Source organism: Giraffa tippelskirchi, chromosome 5 (genome assembly GCF_054371585.1).
Source record: "Giraffa tippelskirchi isolate mGirTip1 chromosome 5, T2T-mGirTip1v1.2.pri, whole genome shotgun sequence".
Taxonomy (NCBI): Eukaryota; Metazoa; Chordata; class Mammalia; order Artiodactyla; family Giraffidae; genus Giraffa; species Giraffa tippelskirchi.
Window position 1 is genome coordinate 179795448 of NC_137279.1, and position 20670 is coordinate 179816117.

The 20670-nt window shown below is 38.8% G+C and overlaps 1 protein-coding gene across 2 annotated transcripts in view; it reads right to left on the reverse strand.

The window, feature by feature from the left end:
* Positions 1-20670, reverse strand: part of ZMPSTE24 (zinc metallopeptidase STE24) — a 42534-nt gene that overhangs the window by 16316 nt on the left and 5548 nt on the right. For both annotated transcript variants that reach the window (XM_081493976.1, XM_081493977.1), the window contains exons 3-7: positions 15916-16002; positions 10400-10516; positions 9733-9885; positions 8290-8431; positions 3545-3729 (exon numbers count right to left, since the gene is read on the reverse strand). In XM_081493976.1, coding sequence (XP_081350102.1) covers positions 3545-3729; positions 8290-8431; positions 9733-9885; positions 10400-10516; positions 15916-16002 — 684 coding nt within the window. The remainder of the gene's footprint in view (positions 1-3544; positions 3730-8289; positions 8432-9732; positions 9886-10399; positions 10517-15915; positions 16003-20670) is intronic.

Sequence of the window (20670 nt, forward strand, 5' to 3'; positions counted from 1 at the left end):
TTAAAATGTAAATAGCCAGTATAGAGATACTCATCGAAATGTTAATAATAATAGTTATCTCTAAGAAGAGGGATTTAGTTCTCTTCTTTAAACATCTGCTCAAATTGAAACACTTCATCCTCTCCACACTATCCAGACTTGAAACCATTTCTGCATTCCCCATGCATCAATACGTAGTAGGTGTACAGTAGCACCTGCAACTATCATGTCCTAAACTTCTGCCACACTTGTGTATTCACTGTGTGATTATTTAATATCTTTTAAAAAATAAATTCACTTTTTAAAACTTAGCCTTACCCCAAATGACAATTTTCATGAAATCATGATACACTAGTTTGATCTTTTTCCTAATATACATTAATACACATATAGCCATTCACATTTCAAATATTGATATCCTACCAAAATCACCTCACCTGCATACACGCACTGAAAAACAATATGTGAGATCTGGGTCCATCTTTGATTTTCTCCTTCAGTCTCCACAATAGCAATCACCGTAAGTCCTTTAAATCCATCTTTTATTATGACTCCACACTTACTCTGACCTCTCACTATAGTGTAGGCCCTTATTTCATGCCTGTCTGGGTTATCTTGATGCAGTAAGTCCCTAGCAGTCCCCTTTGCCTCTAATCTTTGCTCTATCATATATGTTGCCATCAAATCTTAAACTTCCTAAAACAAGCTTTGGCCTCTCTCTCCGAAGGGATCTTCCTGACCCAGGGATCGAACCTGGGTCTCCTGCATTGCAGGCAGATTCTTTGCCATCTGAAACACCGGGGAAGCCCCTTGGCCTCTACTCAAATCAATTGAAACTTTCCAGGTCCCTGAAAACAACCACTAGGATGTCTTCAGGAAGAAGTACTTTACAAACTGGTCCTGGCCTACCTTTCTATTCCCTTCTACAAGAATCCATTTATTCATTAGTCCTAGAATAGCCATTGTGCAGTTGTTGTTTTTTTTTTTCTTTTTTTTTTGTGCAGTTGTTTTTATAGCTTTATTCATTACATATCTTCATCCTGAAAAGCTCCAGCCCCAAGTCAAAATTCTGCCTAGTTCAAGTATCCTCTCTTTTAAGAAATCTGTCTGACCATTAGAATCCGCATTCATTTCTTAATAACTAAAAGTCACACTATTTCAGCCACTTATTTACCACCCCCTGCCTTAAACTATGAGCCGTATCTAGTCTCCTCTACTACAGGTTCTCTAAGGCAGGACTATGTAATTTATACATAGATGCTAAAATATTTGCATCTGGACTTCCTCGTGGTACAGTGGATAAGAATCCACCTGCCAAAGCAGGGGACACCGGTTCAATCCCTGGTCTGGGAAGATTCCACATACTGAGGAGCAATTAAGCCTGTATGCCATTACTACTGAACCCACATGCCACAGCGACTGAAGCCTGTGCTCCACAACAAGAGAAGCAGTGAGAAGGCTGCACACTACAACAAAGAGCAGACTCCACTCACCACAACTAGAGAAAGCCTGCATGCAGCAATGAAGACCCAGCACAACCACAAATAAAATAATTTTTTTTAATTTTTAAAAATAAAATTTTTGCAGCTATCAATGAAATAAAGCAGGCTCTTCAAGAAGCTAGCAAAATAACTCAAACTCCATTCAACACAGTTCAAAAGACTAACCTTTTCTAAGATCTAAACCAAAGAATACTGTTCTCATAGACACCGTGTTATGTGTGTTAAGTCACTTCAGTCGTGTCTGACTGTAACCGCATGGACTGTAGCCCACCAGGCTCCTCTGCCCATGGGATTCTCCAGGCAAGAATACTGGAGTGGGTTGTCATTTCCTTCTCCAGGGTCTCATAGATACTAAAGGTCAGTAATTTCATTAGATTGCTTGAAACCAGAGGACCACTATCTAACACCCAGGTCTGGCTATAGTCATCTACCCTGTAGGTAGATACCACTTCTGCAGGTTGACTTGCTGAGTGTGCATGATTCCCCAGTGTTCTTACCTGGTTACTCTTTCTGGACTTCAGTTTTCCTATCTATAAGATGTCCTTAAGAGCTCTTCCTAGCTTAAAATCCTATGATCCTTGGTCAGACCAAAATGACTTTTATCCCAATAGCCTGATAAAATAAATCTACTTAAAAAAAAAAATACAATCCAAAGAGTTAACCCTCACCCAATGCTATTTAACCTCTTCACATTTTCTTCCACCTAGATATTTATAACAGTCCAGGCACTCTATTAGACCATCTCTTTAAAATCAAAACAGATGCTCAATGATAATAGTTTTTTCCACTGGTACTCAGAGTATACAGGTTTTTCACATATATTATTTCATTTAATCTTCACAACCCTAAAAGGTAGGCATCTTTATCTCAGTGTTTTTCAACTAGCAGTGATCTTGCCTCCTCTCTCCCAACTCTGGAGACATCTGGGAATATCTAGTGACATTTTCCACTGTCACAATTGCTGGGAAAGGAGGGACTGATACTGGCACCTGGCAGGGAGAGGCCAAGGATGCTGCTAAACATCTCATGAGGCACAAGACAGCCTCCCACAGTGAAAAACTATCTGGTGCAAGATGTCAACAGTTTCAAGATGAGAGACCCTGCTGGCATTGTCTATCAGTTAAGAAATCAAAGATTTAGAGAGCTTAACTTATTTGCACAGTTACACAGATCTCAAATCATCTCTGAATGCCATCAAAGCCAATGGCACGTCCCATCACATATGCAACTACTAGAGACTGTTTCTGATTAAACATGTATTGTTTTCTTATCACTGTCTCCCCTTCCCCATTTAGTCTTGGTATACTTCAGATTTTGCTAATTACCATCAGTTGGCCTCATCTAAGAGAAGATTCAGAAGAAGCTTTCTCAGACTATAAGGTCAGAGAAATGTCTTAAAGAAATGTCTTCTCTTATGCTCTCACTGCATCCAGTATATATAGCTTCGCTGCAACAACTACCATATGGAGCTGGACTTGTATGACTTTCTCTCCTTCAGACTATAAGCTCCTTGACAGCAAAGTTTCCCTCTTCATTTCTGAATTCCAAAGAAAGTATCTCAGCAGAGTTTACAATTCATAAATGTTTGTTAAGCAAACAAAAGAAAACTGATCAAGTTACACAGTATACTCCAAAATGCACAGCTACTAAACGACAATCAGGATTCAGATTTAAGTCTCTCCATCGCCAAAGCCTATAATTACTACATCTCAGTGAAGTTAAAAATGAGATGATTATTATCTCCTCTTTATCTTGTCTGTGGGAATTCTTCAGTCATAAACATATCAGGAATTATATATAAAGTCCCTGTTTTAAAAACAGTTTATAATCATACAAATTTTCCTATACTTGTGAACATTCTGTGAAAGCTTGAAAGATAGTTAACATGTAACAACAGTGATATTCTTTCCCAAATACCACAATTATAAAGGGGCAGTTATATTTTTATTTGATAGTCTCCCTGAGTTCAACACTCACTACATAGAAATTAATGTTATTTTGAGTTGTCACAGAAACTGTTTATAAAAACTAAGCCAGGGTCTCTTAGGAAAAGAAGGACTCACTTTAACTTTAGCTTTTATTTCTTCACTGTCCCCTTCTCCATCATTGCGGGGTTCCATGCCAGACTCCTCCTGGATGTCTTTGTTTAGTACAGAATACTCTTCTAGTAGAGTGTCAAACAAAACTATTCGCTTGTTCTTGAAGAAGCCATAAAAATAAGCATTGCTGTGGGAAGAGCGTTTAGATCCTAAGGAAAAGACAGTTCAAAGCATGGAAAATAATTAAAAAGTCTGGGGTCTTTTGGAGAGATGCCTAGAAACTGAATTACTGGAAAGGACGTTAACATTTTCAAATTGTTTAATACCTGAAGAATATTATATCAACATAAATCACCACCAGCAGTGGAGAGTGTCTGTTTCTCTTCAGTCTTAACAACAAATATTTATGCTCATTGCAGCTTTCTAACAATAAATAAATAAATAAATAAATAAATAAATAAAGCCTAAATATCCAATGGTCATGGAATGATTCAATTATGATAAAGCTATGAGTTGGAATTTTAAGCAGCCAGAAAAAAACTACTTTTGAAATATTTTAACAAGATAGGAAAAGCTCACCAACACATTGAAAAGGATATAAAACCTCATGTCCAAAGTTTCATTACTGTTGTGAAAAAATGTACATGTAAATAGAAAAGCCTAACACAAGCCTATTAAGAAATATATTAAAATACTGAAGTGTTTATCACTGGCTTATAGAAACATGGATTTTTGTTACCTCCTTTATACTTTCTTCTCTTCCAAAGCTTTTAAAGTAAGTATACTTATTTAATCAGAAAAAATTAAAACTATCTTAAAATCAACTGGAAAAAAAAGCCCTAAAGTTTTAGCAGTGGCTAACAGTAGCTAAACTATGGTTGATATTTATTTTCTTCTTCATATTTTTATTTTCATTATATTTTATGTTCTGCCATGTGCAGTGAATTTATTGGTAATAATAAACTTTAGGTTCAAATCTTGGCTCTGCCATGTATTATTCATATAAATGCAAGAAACTTTCTTAATTTCTTTAAGCTTTATTTTCCTGTTTATGATATGAGGCTAGGACTTTTTGGTTTGATTGCCTGGAAGTTAAGAGCCAAACACATGGTCCAATTTGATCAATGATATAGGATCTTAGCATCTGGAAAGTTGTGTATCTGCATCTTATATTTCTATCTCATTTCTATCTTTTCTAATTTTTTAATTAATTTAAAAACATTTCTTAGAAGTTATCTGAAGTTATCTATGGAAGTAGGCAGATAAGCAAAACAAAATTAATGTCTTAGTATCTCCCACTGGCCCAAGGATCTCAAAGTGTGGCCCAAAGAATGCCTATACCAAAATTACCTTTAGGTGCTTGTTAGACGTAAACAGTAGAAATATCCAATAAGTCAAAATGTCTGGGAATGGGGCCAAGGAATCTTAACAGACTCTCCAGGGAATTCTTATACTCACTAAAGTTTAAGACCATAAGCTCTTGTATCACTGTGCCTTGCATGTAGCATTTATTCAATAATGCTTGCTTACTGAATAGATTTATTGTACTATTTGAGGTAATGAAGTAATGTATCTGAGAATTCTGAATACCAAAATGTCCTATGTGATTGTACAGCACTGCCAGCTGTCTCATCTTTTGTTTATGATGTCTTATCTTAATCAACCTTTCAGCAGCATCTGATACAGTTGACCATTCCCTCCTTGAAACACTTTCTTTTCTTATCCCAAAAGAAACACCATCTTCTCCTCATTTTCTTCCTACCTCAGTGGTCTCTCCTCCTCAGCCTCCTTTGCCTGCTCTTCCCCCTCTGCTGACCTTGACCTGAGCTCCATTTTCTTCTTTGAATGCCCTCATCCATGGAAGTATGTACATGCCATATACTTTCCAGACCACTATGTCCAGCCCTGGCCTCTCTCTAGAACTCTGGACTCATATATCCAGCTGCATATTTGACATGCCTACATCTCCACAAGGATGTCTATAATGCATCTTTGTTGTTTATATTCTCACGTGTCATTTTTTCCCTGGCCAGTATTAGAATCCCCTTGCAGAGCTTAGGGAACTTAGCATCATGCAAGCCTTGTAAGAGACTGCTTCTCATTTAAGAAATCCAAAAAAGCTGGATATCTGCTTCCCCAGCACTCCTGACAGTTAGCCCAGTGCCCTGGCTCAGTCCATCAGATGCACCCACTGGGGTCTCTGAATAGTAGCTAATTACACGAGGAAGCAGGGCAGTGAGAAATTAATTCTGCAGGTGCTAGTGGGAGGGATGTTAGAGATGCAAACTGCTCAACTCCAACAGCAGTGTCCTCACCAGACTGGTTCTTTAGGGTGGTTCTTTAGGGTGATTCTGAGTTCCTAGTCTCCCGGTGAAGAGCCCATTTCCCAAGTTTGGCAAATTTAACTTTCCTGTGACCTTGTAAGTTATCAAATATTGTTTCAGTAAGGAATTTTTCATGTTAAATTAGCCACAGTTGGTTTCTATGGCTGACTTGCAACTAATTATTGCTTGTAGAACTCTGGTACGATATTCAACAGGTATCTCAAACTACGACACACCTAGCAGAACTTCAACTCTCACCCACTTGTTCTTCTCCCAGTTTTCTCCCATCTCAGTAACCTACCATTTATCCAACTGCTTAGGCCAAAAATCTAAGTCATTATCTTTGAGGTCTCTTGCTCCCTTATTCCTTTACATGTCATCTAGTATCAAATTCCATCAACCCTACCTCTAAAACACATCCTCGATACACCCACTTCTCTCCATCAATTACTACTGTTGTTGTGGTTCAGTCGCTAAATTGTGTCCAACTCTTTGCAACCCCATGGACTGTAGCCCACCAGGCTCCTCTGACCAGGGCAAGCACACTGGAGTGGGCTGCTATTTTTTCCTCCAGGGAATCTTTCTGATCCAGGGATCGAATCCAGGTCTCCTACGCTGGCAGGTGGATTCTTTACCACTAAGCCATCAGGATAGACTACTCTCGTCTAATTAACCATTCTCTCCTCCTGAATGGCACCAGCCCTCTAACTGCTCACCCTGCTTCTACTCTTGCCTCCCTACCAACTTCTCTGTATGGCAACCTAAGATAGGTTAAAAAGTAAAAACCCAGGCCATGTCACTTTCCTGCCTAAAACCTTCCATAGCTTTATCTGTGGACTGAAAATTCAAGATTCTTACCCTGATTTACAAAGGCCTATGTGGTCCGACTCTTGCCTAAGTCTCAGATTTTACATCAAAACACTTTCCTGCCCTGCAGCAGCCAGACTGGACTTTTTTCTGCTTCTTGAAGATACCAGGCTCTGGACAGTCTCCCCATGGATGGCTCCTTCCTTCAGATCTCAATTTAAATTCATTTGCTTGGAGAAGTCTCGTCTAACGACCTAATCTAAAGTATCTACCCAGCCATTCTTCGTCACTTCACACCAGTTTAATTCTCTGTGCAATACTTGCTCTCTGATATTTTCTGAGAGCAAGACTATTAGCTTTTCACTTGGTTTTTCCTTTCAGTTTACAAATCCATAATATGTGTTGCTACTGTTAGTGACAACATTCATTCACTCAAAATATTTTTGAGAATTGTTACCATTATTAACAACAACAAAAATATGCATTACAGATGAGTAACTTCTGTTTAGCAGAGGTAAGTTCCCCAAAGTCAAAAAGGGACTGTGTGATAGAACTAGAATTGAAACCCAAGCCTATTGGCTCCACAACCTGACCTCTGAAATGCTACCCCCGCCTACTCAAATCTTGATTTTCCCGTAAAGTCCCATATAACCCTCCATAAAGCCTTTTCTATTTCAGCTAAAATCATATAGTACTGATAGTATATTTCACATATCTTCTCAATTACCCCTATTGTCATAGCATTAGCATTCACATTTTCTGATTATAACTTAAGTGATCAGCAACTTGGGTTTGCTCCCTCAGTAAAAGGGCCTCAGAGATTGTTCTACTATACTCATCATTGTGCTACTAGTTTAATATTAATTAAAAGAATAATAATCTCAGAGGCTAAAGAAGTAGTATGCATTGGCTTATTTTTCTACCATTTCCCCATAGATATGTTCCAATTGTGCCTTCAGTTGGCCACCAAATGTCTAAGATTTCTTTACTCTTCTGGTTACTGTTAATTCATCTTTCCTTGATGAAAGACTCCTTGAGACTTTAGTATCTTACACAAGCTAACATAGATAGCTTAACTCTCAAAAGTAATCATCAGAAAAGCAGAATATAACTAATATAAAGTACTCAGTGGTACCAGCCTTGGGTAATTTGCAGGTGAAATCAGAGTCTAGCAGAACACTGGAAGTTGTCTTGGGGGAAATAAAGCCAATAACACTGGTTTTGTTTCCAAGCCCCAAACCATTGCCAAATGCAATCTGACAAAGCAAGAGTCCAACTCAATTACCTAAAGAAGCCAGGTAGGTAACAGAGGTGAATAAATCAGTCTAGTATCATGACATAACAAGGAGTGAAAAAGGCCTTGGCCCAGAATTAACACTACTGTAAAGCCAAGCAAACGCAGCTAGAGGCAAAAGCGGGATTTGGCATCAGGCCACCAGTTTCTATCCCTGGACTATGCTATCATTTCTTATAAATCTTCAAAAGCCAAAATGGAAAAGCCTAATCTTTAAATAACAAAAACAAACAACCCCGCCCCCTAAAACCAACTGATCCGCTCTTTTATTAAAATTTTAAGAATAAAGTACTCAACTAAAACAAATTACTCAAATAAAACCTTCTTACCCCAGGGAGCCTTACCTTCAACAACATACACCTTAGTCAAAGGGAAGTCAATACTCTTCGCCATGACTTCGATTTCTTGTTTTAGCTTTCCCTCAGGAAGAGGGGTGAATTTGTCAAATAAAGGGGCAATGTAATCAGCATAGATGGTGACAAGCACCTAAAAGCAAATGTTAGAACAACCTGATTATGTCCTTAAAGAGAAACGACTCGCTATACAAATTCAATACAAAAACAATTATGTAATTCCCAGCCCTGAAAACAGGGACTTTATCTTATTTGTTCTGGTATTCCCAGCCCCAAATGCTACCGGACAGTGAGCACTTAATATGTGTTTGATGAAATGAATCAAAATGAGCAGTCCCTAGATGATAATAATTAAGAAGCCAAATGGTCTGTTCAAAACTATCTTGGGTACTTCTGACACTTCAAAGCCCATCATAACTTGGAATTCTTTCAGGGTAATCATAATAGACTTGAAGTGTTAGCTAAAAAAAGAACTATTGAGCTTAATTTGCCTGCTAACACTAATGACCTGCAGTTCACAATTGTACACACTGGCTGAAACAGCACTTCTTTAAGCATTTTGGGAGCATTTCTTGTACTCTCTCTCCTCTCATTTCAATTAGCCATACAACATATATTTGTAAGTGCAACTAGCCACCCGTTTTGCAGTTATAATCCACTGGCTGGAAGTGAAGCAATGAACATCATGGTAACCTCATCGTGAGTGCAGCTGAAGAGCTGATAGGTGGTATTTTCTGGGGGCTGTTAATAGACCATTTTGATTGTGTTGTACATAGTGTTTGTGCCATGGAACAGTTTAGAACTGGGGAAAGAGAAGAGGAAAAGAAGACGTGAGGCAGGGATAATGGGGGAGAGGAGGGAAGAAGAGGACGGAGGAGGATGAGAAGGAAGAAGCGGGAGCTGTAGGGGAGCAAAGGGAGGAGACGGGAAGGGAGGGGCCCAGGGGATGGAGAAGAAGAGGCAGAGGGAAAAGGGAGGAAGGAAGAAGGGAAAGGCGGGGGAAGGAGGGCAGAAGGAAGCAAATACGGTTATGCTTTCTTCTTCTTATCCCACTTACATCTATTCTCTCTTCAAAATATCCACAGTTTTTAAACACTGGAGCTCAGTCAAGGGTCATCAAAATTGTCAGTCATCACTCTGGTGGCAACTCACAAATGCACAGCCCCAAACTGCCTGACAACTGGATAATTAAAAGTAACTAACAACTAGCTTCTATAATCTGTAAGAGTCAGTATAAGGAGAAGAAAATGTATGGTCAGTCAGCTCTCCTATTTCTATAGCTAAAAGCAGAAAACAAAAGGGGAATTTATATGAGCACCTATTTATATTTCTTCTGCTTCTTAAGAAAGGTATAGATGCTAACAAATATTAAATCACAGTTATCTCACCAAGGTACACTTTGTAAAAGAAAATGGAAACAAAGATTTCACTCACCAGAGATACAACTAGCGTGAACAGCCAGGCATAAATAAAAAAATAGTCTCCCCCAATTTTAATAATGTAAAGTAGAAGTGAAGATACGGGTAATAAAATGCACTGAGTCACAACAAATTTCTTGATCGCATCTTTCATGAAGAACCCCAAAGTCTGAAAAAATAAAAAGGCATCATAAGAAACTAAGAAACTGCTTTTAAAATAATGAGTGAATAGCAAAGGATATATCATTAAAGCAATTTTAAAAATGAAAAGGCAGTCATATAAAGACAATATGACAACAGGTAGCCTAAGACAATAAGTCAATGCCTTGCATTTTACAGTTTAAAATAAACTTATTTAAATGTTATTAGCTGAAAAACATTAGACGTTAGTAGTAGAAGAGTTTATGGCAAGACCTTAAACTATGATCTTTACCATATCTGCAGTTCCTTTTTAGATTAATTCATGCTCTAAAATAGCAAATTGTTGTTGTTAGTTACTCAGTCGTGTCCGACTGTAGCCTGGCAGGTTGCTCTGTCCATGGGATTCTCCAGGCAAGAATACTGGAGGGGGTTGCCATTTCCTCCTCCAAAATAGCAAATTATGTTTTAATTATTACCAGCAGAGGACAAAAGCACAAAAGATCTTCACACTGAAAAGAGAACATTTGCATTCTCTATTTTACCTGTTGATTGAAACCATGTTTTTCTTCTATCACAAAAGTATTATAAAGACTCCATGGCAAACCAGTCAATGCACTGAAAAGTGTCGCCAACAGCAGAAACACCAAGGACTGAGTGATCTAAAAACAAGAGGAAAAAAAGGCAGTTTTTTACTATCAATTCATTCTTCAAACAAATTACTAGGGAACAAATCAATGAGTATACACTAAGTACTTACTATAACTCAAGCAATGTGCTTGACTCTATGGGTAACACAAGGTCTAAAACATCACCTCTACCCTCAGGGCTTATTTGTAAGATAGGGAGGCAATAAAATACTTCTTTAATTACATGGGCACCATATGAAAGTTAACTTGAAGTCATATAGACAAAATGGTTAAAAGAACTTAAAAATGAGAGACAGTCACATATGCTAATGAATTTAAGAGGCTTACAAAGCTGATGAGACTTGGAGTGCTACTCTGAAGAAAGAGATAAATTAGTGGAACAGAAAAGACAAAGAGGAATTCCACATAATTTGTAAAAGCAAGAAGAAAGAAAAGAGCGTCCTGGAAGTGAAGGATGACAAGATGATGGGCCTGGTTGGGAGCAGGTGGAAAAACATAATGGAGCATCAAAAAAGCTGGGCCAGGGCAGGTGGGGCAGAGTGTGCTGAAATGTTCACAGAGCCCAAATCCAAGAGAGACAATTGTTCTCAAGGATTCCTTTCATTGCCTTTACAACAGATCCTTAGGAAATCAAAAGCTAAGAACTGCCTCATTTTTCTTCACAAATGTTTTCCTATGACAGTGGAGGACAAGGACTAATTAGCATAAAGAGACTTGTGGGGAGGGGGAAAGGGCAATGAAGCAAACAGAATCCTCTCTTTCCCTCCCACCTCATTATCTCTCCCTCTTACTCCCCAGTGGACAACTGAATTCTTTCTTTTTTTAAAAAAATTAGTTAACTTTTTGCTGTGCTGGGTCTTCACTGTGCGAGGGTTTTTCTCCAGTTGCCATGAGCAGGGGCTACTCTCCAGTTGCAGTGTGTGGGCTTCTCATTGCAGTGGCTTCTCTTGTGGAGCACAGGCTATCGGGCTTGCAGGCTTCAGCAGCTGCAGCAGGTAGACTCAGTAGTTGCAGCTCACTGGCTCTAGAGTACAGGCTCAAGAGTTGCGGAACATGGGCTTAGTTGCCCCAAGGCATGTGGGATCTTCCTGGACTAGGATCAAACCTGTGTCTCCTGCATTGGCAGACAGATTCTCATCCAATGTGCCACCAGGGAAGCCTCTAAAACTGAATTCTTTTAAATGGGAGTATACCACCAAAGCATATTTGATTTGATAGTAAAGATGCAGCACTGTGTTTCTAAACATAGAAAAAGGGAGAAGGGAAGAGGAAGAAGGGAGCTTTGGCTACAACGTGCAGGTGATTTATTTCAGCATTTGTCCCCAAATGGGAAATGAGATATTTTTTAAAAAACAAACAAAAGAGATTCCAGGACCTTCTTCAAAACTACTGAGTCAGGATCTCTTCAAAAAATATAACCATATTAAATAACAGAGCATAATGTAATCTTGGTATAGGATATGATTGCTGCAACTTCTGAAGCTCACAGGCTTCAGAGCCCATGTGCCACAACTAGAGAGTCTGGGTGCTGCAACAAAGATCCCATGTGTGATGTAGCCAAATAATTAATTAATTAATAAGTCTAATTCCCTAATCACTGGGTTTATTTCCCCCTTAAACACTAAGATTCCCAGGATGTTTTAAGTTATTTTGCCTTAAACACTAAAACAGCCTCCTATGTGGTTCCCTGCCTATTATCAATCCCTCCCCTCCCAATCCATCCTACATACACACCAGATGAATCTAAAACGCCACTTCTCTACTTTAAAAACTTGTAATGGCTCTAAAAGACTGCAAACTCATTACGCTTTTAACGATTTTCATAATCCAATCCCAAAATGCTACTTTTCACTACTCTTTTCTAAGACCCTTCTACTCCTAACAGCATTTAAGCTAGCATTAATGTAAGCTAGCATTTAGAAAGATGATTGAGTTAAGGAAGATATTACTACTCTAGTTGAAAAAAGGAGGTGTGACAGTCACACTGGGAAAACTGGAGAATACACAAACGCCCAGGACCTTTTCTCAGAAGAACCATAATGCTAACTCAGAAAGGAGAAAATATCTTAGAAACAAGATCTACTGGGAAGTGAGAGGAAAGGATTTTGACTTACAGCTTCTCAAAGGCAAAAAGATCTGGGCTCTAGCCCCATAAGTGAACAACTTAAGGTTCCAGGACACAGAACATTATAAAGTCCTGTGCTATGAGGGTGGAGTGATCCAAACCAAAATGGCCTGATGGCACACTTCACCTCTTATCTGAGATGAACCTACTCATTCCAGCTCATATTCATAATGTGGCAACAGAACTCTGGAGCATTCTGAGTCTTTAAGTTGAGTACTTGCTGGAAAAGGCTGGGCCAAATCTCACTGTCAAAAAGTAAGGACACTAATTATGAGACCACTTGTTGGTATTTTGGAAAGCAGAAAAGTGAAAAGTGAAAGTGAAAGTCACTCAGTCGTGTCTGACTCTTTGCAACCCCATGGACTATACAGTCCATGGAATTCTCTAGGCCAGTTTACTGGAGTGGGTAATCTTTCCCTTCTCCAGGGGATCTTCTCGTCCCAGGGATCAAACCCAGGTCTCCCACAATGCAGGTGGATTCTTTACCAACTGAGCTATCAGGGAATCCTGGGAAGCAGAAAGTCCTGCCATAAAACACACTACCTATACCTAATGATAGGTTGAGGTCCACTTACTTCTCATCTTCTTTTTTTAGTGAAGAAACTGGTTTTCATTATACAAGAAGTACATGCTCATTAGTGAATTTTCTTAAGAAATAAGCAAAATAAGGAAATAAAAATTGCCAAAATTCTCTCCAGAAGAAACTACTTTTTGAATTTTGGTATGTACTAGTTCAGGTTTCTTATAGATGTGAAACCTGTCTACAACAATGGACACCTCTATATGCAATCAAGAAAAATTGAACCAACCTAAACATTCATCACTAGGACACTAGTTATACGAAAAATCTGTATGGCTATTCACACATACTTTTACTTTCATATGCTGCTTCATTCCTGACTTTTCCATTCAGCAATAAGTTATATGAGATAATAGTACAATAATATTTTCTCCCTGTCCAACTGGCAAAAATAAGAATATCATGTATATAATAAGTACTATTGGGATCCAAGAAAGAAGTATTTTAGTACTTCATACATTATAAAAAAGCATAAACCAAGAAGAGCTGTTTTAGGTAAGAATTTGATCAGCTCTTTCCTCTATACCATGTACATTAGATGTGAATTTCGATACCAATGTTATCATCTTTCATTTCTTTCCTTTCTTTTTTTTAAAAGTATTTATTCATTTGGCTGCATCAGGTCTTAGCTGTGGTACATAGGCTCTTTGTTGCAGCCTGCAGGCTTCTCTCCAGTTGCAACACACAAGATTCAGAGCACACGGGCTCTCCAGTTGTGTCACACACAGGCTTAGTTGCTTCGCAGCATATGAGATCTTCCCAGAGCAGGGATGGAACCCATGCCCCCTGCATTGGAAGGCAGACTCTTAACCACTGGGCCACCAGGGAAGTCCCTAAACTTTCATCTTTGTTGGCCACTTCCCTCTTTCAATGATCCATCTTTGTAAAATGTCATGTGGGTTTATAGCTGGGAGACAGGAGACAACACAACTGCACACTCTGAATCACTGAACAGCAGTTGGGCAGTGACCAGCCACTGACAGAATTTGAAAACAGTGATGTGATCAGTCACTGAATGAGCATCTGTTATTTGCACAGTGATTTGTGAAGTGAAGGGCTAGCAGGGAACTTGTACTTTATGCAGTTACGCACATAACATATTGTGGTAAGTGAAATTTGAAACTGCTGAGGGGCTGGTGTTAGTAACTAAACCAGGGAAACTGAAATGTGTATATATCAGAATGGTGCAGAGTGAGGACTGCTGCCAGTACCATGCACCCATCAAAGAAAATGAAGATCTACATACACAGACAGAAAGAGAGCTCTAAAACATTGTTAAATGCAAAGATAATGTCTAAGAACATTATATAAAAAACTTGTTGTTAAGGTAAGGAATATTTTTATATATATGTATATAGATTGGGTTCATTAATTCAACAAATATTTATGAAGTACCTACTCTGTGACTAGCATTGTTCTAGGCAGTGAAGTCACAGCAGCAAAGAAAATATGTAAGGTCTCTGTCCCCTTATAACCTAAAAGTTTTGTCAGGGTGATAGATCAAAAGTAAACAAACAATAAGATAAATGGAGGGCTTCCCTGGTGGCTTAGACAGTAAAGATAAATGCAGCCAGTGGTAAATGCATTTGTAAAGAAAATAAAATAAGGTGATGTGCTTCACTAAAGAGTGACAGAGGGATGCTATTTTAGCTGATAGTGGTCAGAGAAGGCCTCTTAGGAACCAGTTATGTTTACAGAAAATCACCTTAAACTGTTTAAAAAACAATGCAGAGAACAAGCAAGTAAACAGCAATTGTGCAATGGCAGGTCAGGACATGTCTACAAAGGTACAGAGATATCACAGGAAGAAGAGGTCTTAAAAGAGTGTGGCTTTCTTAGAAAATGGTATACAAAAAGCGACGCAGGATGAGGTGAATTAAAGCCCAAGGTACCTACACACGTCATGTTGAAGAGACACATCATTTCAAATAAACAGGAAGGAGAAAACAGACTTGGTAATTACCGAGAAAAAGTCAAAAACAGTGTCCCAGCATCCATTACAGGCAAAGTCTCAGGTCTAAGGCTTTGATTCTAACACTGTACCTCCAATTCTCAGAAGAGTGTGCCGCCAACTCAAGGAGCTCAGTGGAGATACTAGGAGATACATTCTGTCTCTGTTGAAAGTATCTGCTATACATTGTAGCACAAGGATCTGCTTAGCATAAGTGCAACAAAATTCATGCTTCACTTTTTTACTGACTGCACAGAGGAGTTCCTAAGAATCAGCTGCCTACCCAGAGGCTACATCACCCAGCTCCCTTGCATTTGAGACTAAACGACTGGTTCACCAATGAAATGTGAATGCCAAGGACAGGTGTCACTTCGGAGCCAAGGGAGTTAAGAAGGGGATGCACTTTCTCCACCCTCTCATTCCTTCTGCCTGTTGGATGCAGAGAACACAGGGGAACTTAGGGAGTAGCAGAGCCATATAAGAAGAAACTGGTCTCTGGTTTACCACATAAAAGGATGTCACCTGTTGACTCCCAAAATACTCACAGTGGACTATTATGTGATTGAGAAATAAACTACTGTGATAAGCCACTGAAATTCTGGAGTTTACTACAGTAATGTGCATTATCTTAACATAAGTGGATGAGAACTACACAGAGAAGCCTTCACTAGGTAGAAGCCAAAAAATTAACTTGAGTAGAAAGCTGGCCAAGGAAGAATAAAAGACTGACAAATATATGCTAATGAACGACATACCTCATATTCTGCTCCAAAGCCAGCATAACCACAGAAGCGCCCAGAGAGTCTCCAGAGGTAAGGAATTCCTCCAAAGAGAAGAATAAGCTATAAAACAAAGCATAGATTGGTCACATTTAAGCAGTACTAGAAACTACCATATGAGAGTATGTTTAAAAAAAAGAGAGAGAGAGAGACCTATCTTATTTAGAATAAAATACACATTTAGACAAATACAAACCAACTGAGATACTAAGGTTGGACTGTTAAGCAAAAGTTTTTTGCCTATACATTTTATATGGATGTTATTTTATCTCAATAAAGCTGTTTAGAGAGAGAGAGAGAGAAAAAAAAAACTTTTGTCAAAAGACCACAAAAGACCTTATGAATCAGGAACTAAGCTTAGAATGACTGAGTCAACTTATCAAAATTCCTACCAGTGACAGAAATGGGATTTAAGCCAGGCTCTATGGCTCCATAACGGGCTTTTCCTTGAAAGGAAACAGCTCTCTTGGTTAGGACAAAGTATTAGTGTTGGTGTAACTAAACATGTCCACCTACAAAACTGGGGGACAGAATAGGCTATCAGAGCCATTTTTTGGATAAGGAAAAAGTGAATCCTGAGGTGGGAATCGGGGTTTCACAGTAGTAGGCCCCTTTTCAGCACCACCCTTTGTCTTGAGAAGATAAAGTGAACAGAGATATTCACCAAACCAACAAGACATATGAATGAGGGAGCAGCTCTTAAAAATGTGAAAAGAATATATGCTTATGAAACACGACTTCTCACAACAGATATCAAGTTTGTGGAAGCATTCTGGCCAGAGGAGTCAATATACTGTTTCTTCACCTATGGAGCCTTGGAAACACAATGATCACATTCCTTGGTTAGAAGCACAATATTCCCATCCATTCAGACATGGTTCCTTGTGGCTTTGAGAATTTGGGGCATTATCATACATTGCACAGGTGTCCTTCCAATCCACGTTCCATTTTTATATATGTATCCATAAATAACATAGTGGTTTGGTGCTAGTGATATTCTTGTTTAGTTGCTAAGTCATGTCCAACTCTGTCTGACCCCATGGACTGTAGCCTGCCAGGCTTCTCTGTCCATGGGATTTCCCAGGCAAGAATACTGGAGTGGGTTGCCATTTCCTTCTCCAGGGGATCTTCCCAACCCAGGGATCAAACCTGTATCTCCTGCTTGGCAGGAGGATTCTTTACCACTGGAACCACCAGGAAAGCCTAATATAGTGGTTTACCTATGCTTTTTAAGAATATATATACATGAAATCATATTGTATTTATCATGCTACAACTTGCTTTTTACACTCTACATCTTTTTAGATCCATATGTGGTGGGTTTTAACTTTATCTGGCATTATCAGTCTGTTCTCTAAAGTGTTTACACCAAATTACACTCCCATTAGGGCATTCCTGTTTTCCCCACTATCTCACTCATACTTGATCTATTCGTCTTTCAGATTTTTAAAAATATTCATTTGGCTACCTCAGGTCTTAGCTGCAGCACGTGGGATCTTTTGTTGCAGCACAACGGGCTCAGTAGTTATGTTGTGTGGGCTTAGCTGCCCAGCAGCATGTGAGATCTTAGTTCCCCAACCAGGGATCAAACTCACATTCCCTGCATTGTAAGGCAGATTCTTAACCACTGGACCACGAGAGAAGTCCCCATCTTTTGGAGTTTTACCAGTATGCAAGGGATTGATATAATACCACAGGTCTTAAATATGGTCTCTGGACAGCAGCATCAGCACTGCCTGGGAATCCGTGAGAAACACGGTTCCAGTTCCACCCCGGAACCAGCATCAGCAACTGGGAGAGGGGCCCGAGAGTCAGTCTCCAGTTAGATGTGCTGTACAACCAAAGTCTGAAAATCACTACTTTAATAAACTGCTTTTTAAAAGTAAGGCCCCCTTAACTCTACATCCAGTCATTTCCACTTTAACTAACTCAATCTTGGATATAAACTATTTTCCCAGAGGACGTGCTTTGGCACCACTCTGTGTGGTATATGCTCCACTTGTTGAACTAATTGACATGGAATGGCATTTCCTTCATCCTATTCTCAATGCTAATAAATAATGCAGAATTAAGGATGTATAATGCTTTGGGAAAAAGGCTGGAACACCTATGATTAAAAGTCCAGCTTTTAAGTAAGTATCAAGGGTAGCTTTAATATGAACTATGAATGCATTTGGAAATAGCTATTACAAATGTAGTTTAACATGCTTTGGGGAACGAAAAACAAAACACAGCCAACACTAAAGTTTCTCTGTATAGATAGGATGTCCTTTAAAAAGAACTAATGATGCCAAGAAAAACAAGTCACCTGCTTTCACATATATTATTTCACCAAAGTCTTGAAAAGCAGCCAGGCTAGGGAGCACAGTCATTTCTATCTTACAGATAAGGCGACTGGCACTCAGAAATGTTAAAGTAACTTGCCCAGAGAAATCCAATGACTAAGTCATTGCTTTGTGTTGAGTACTGTACTAATTGCTTCATTTATATTATCTTACTCAGTCCTTGCCACAAACCATATGAAATATGGTTTAATATCTACCTGCTTCTCATCTTAAAAGAGGAAAAATAGTGAGACTCAAAGAGGATGAACTGCTCACTCAGAAGTGATCAGAAATTGGAGAAGCTACAGTTTGAAAATTTTCCACTCCGCCCTACTCTACTCCCCAGCCATTCCATTTCTTGAGAGGGCTCTTTAGTGACACCTATGAGATATCAGGAAAGGTTGTCTCAGAGAACGGGGACATTTTATATGTGGGTGCTCTGTCAAATTTGTGTGAACAGTGGCATCTGTAATTGGTCACATGGGCCTCTAATGTTCCCTTGGGTAGAAAGTAGCATGGCAAAAAAAAAAAGTCTAAATTAATCTTTGTCCTTTTTCTTTGTGACCAAAACTTACAAACCAATTAATTTTAATCAACACAAAATGGGAACTAATGAACTTGCTTTCAAACAGAACAGGATTTCAAAGTAACACAAAATGCTTATCTAATGGCAAATACAGTTTACTAATTCCCCAAGGATAAATTTACTATATCCATGTTGCAGTCCCAAGAGTTTCAAGAATGGTTTCTTCTTTAGATTCAGAAGAGCAGTGTCTGAAACTCAGTTCTCTCATTTGGCAGTGAGGGTCTCCTGGCCATTATATGGGCAAGCTGTTTAATTTCTCTGAGCCTTTGCTTTCTCATCCATAAAAAGAGAATAATAATGCCTCTATACTTTCTACCTCAGTGTGTGTGTGCTAAGTCGCTTCAGTCATGTCCGACTCTGTGTGACCCTATGGACTGTACCCCCAGGCTCCTCTGTCTATGGGATTCTCCAGGCAAGGATACTGGAGTGGATTGCCAAGTCCTTCTCCAGGGGATCTTCCCGACCAAGGGATTAGGCCTCCTGCAATGACAGGCCAGTTCTTTACTAGTGCCACCTGGGAAGCCCTTCTAGAACCTCAGAGCACTGTTGTAAACATCAAACAAAACAATAAATATAAAAGCAATATATGAAGTGAAAATCACAACCCATACAATTATTATGAAGATGACTGTTACTGTTCCCAGCTTTAGTCCATCAGTTCAGCTTCTAGTTTGAGCCATAGCACATTACAAAGGTCTCTCATTCTATATATGGATTCTCCCTACCTCTGTCATCTCCTAAACAAACTGAGCCATTCCCACGGCCACTAAGCATCATAAACAAGCTACCACCTATCTTTCCTAGAACAGTTTACGTGACAGCCAAGGAGACTGAAAATATTTTCCCTGTCATCGTATAATGGCTTTGTAGAGGTAAGTGAATGAATTTCAAAGAATCAAACATCAATGAGGGAAGAGGACAGTGTCTAAACTCTGCCCCTCTACTTCCATCTGAAGGCTGATTTCCTATTTGGACCATGTCTCTAATAGAGGAAATGCTTCAGATAAACTAGCCAAAACCAGATACAATCTACATATATCAAACATGTATACCTTTCCTGGCTTGGCTGGAAGGAATTGAGTTTTAATATTAATCCTCAATATTTCAGTAAATAAACTTGCTTTGGACTAGTAAAAATATAATAAAAAGTCAATTCTGAAAAGACTTATTGCTAGCAATCACTGTGTACCCCAAAAGGCAATATAATTTTATTTTTCAGACCATTTATTAATTTGCCTAAAATGCCAAGATTTAACACTTCCAGAATCTTTGCCATTTTCCATAATCTTAAGGAAATTAGAGAGGTTCCTAACAACTCAGTTCTAACCACACTAGTCTTAACAATACATATTTGTCAATGCAAATTTTGTGACTTACTAGACAATTCTATAATCATTTAACAAAGCTACAAACAGCTGGTTTCTTTAACTGGTGAGACAATTATGGTAGCCAATCTCAATTACTTTCACGTGTCTGTATTTTCACCATAAGCTTCTTTGCCTTAAATATGTCGCTGCAAACATTTTCACTGCATATCCAATTGGCTGTAAAGAAATTTCATTGTGAAAGATAAAACAACTGGTTGACAGTTTGGGGGTTGACAGTTTGGTTTCAACTGGCTAAAATTAGTTAGCATAACCTGCAGTTAGTGATGTTATTGATGGCTTTACTGAATTGGCTTCTTACTTTGAAACACACTACTTCACAGGAGAAAGGCATTTAGGCTCTCAAAGGTGCACAGTTGAACCCATATTTCCCATCGAATTTTGGAACATCTATCAGTGGACATATTACAATACATGAGAAAAAAAAATACAGTAT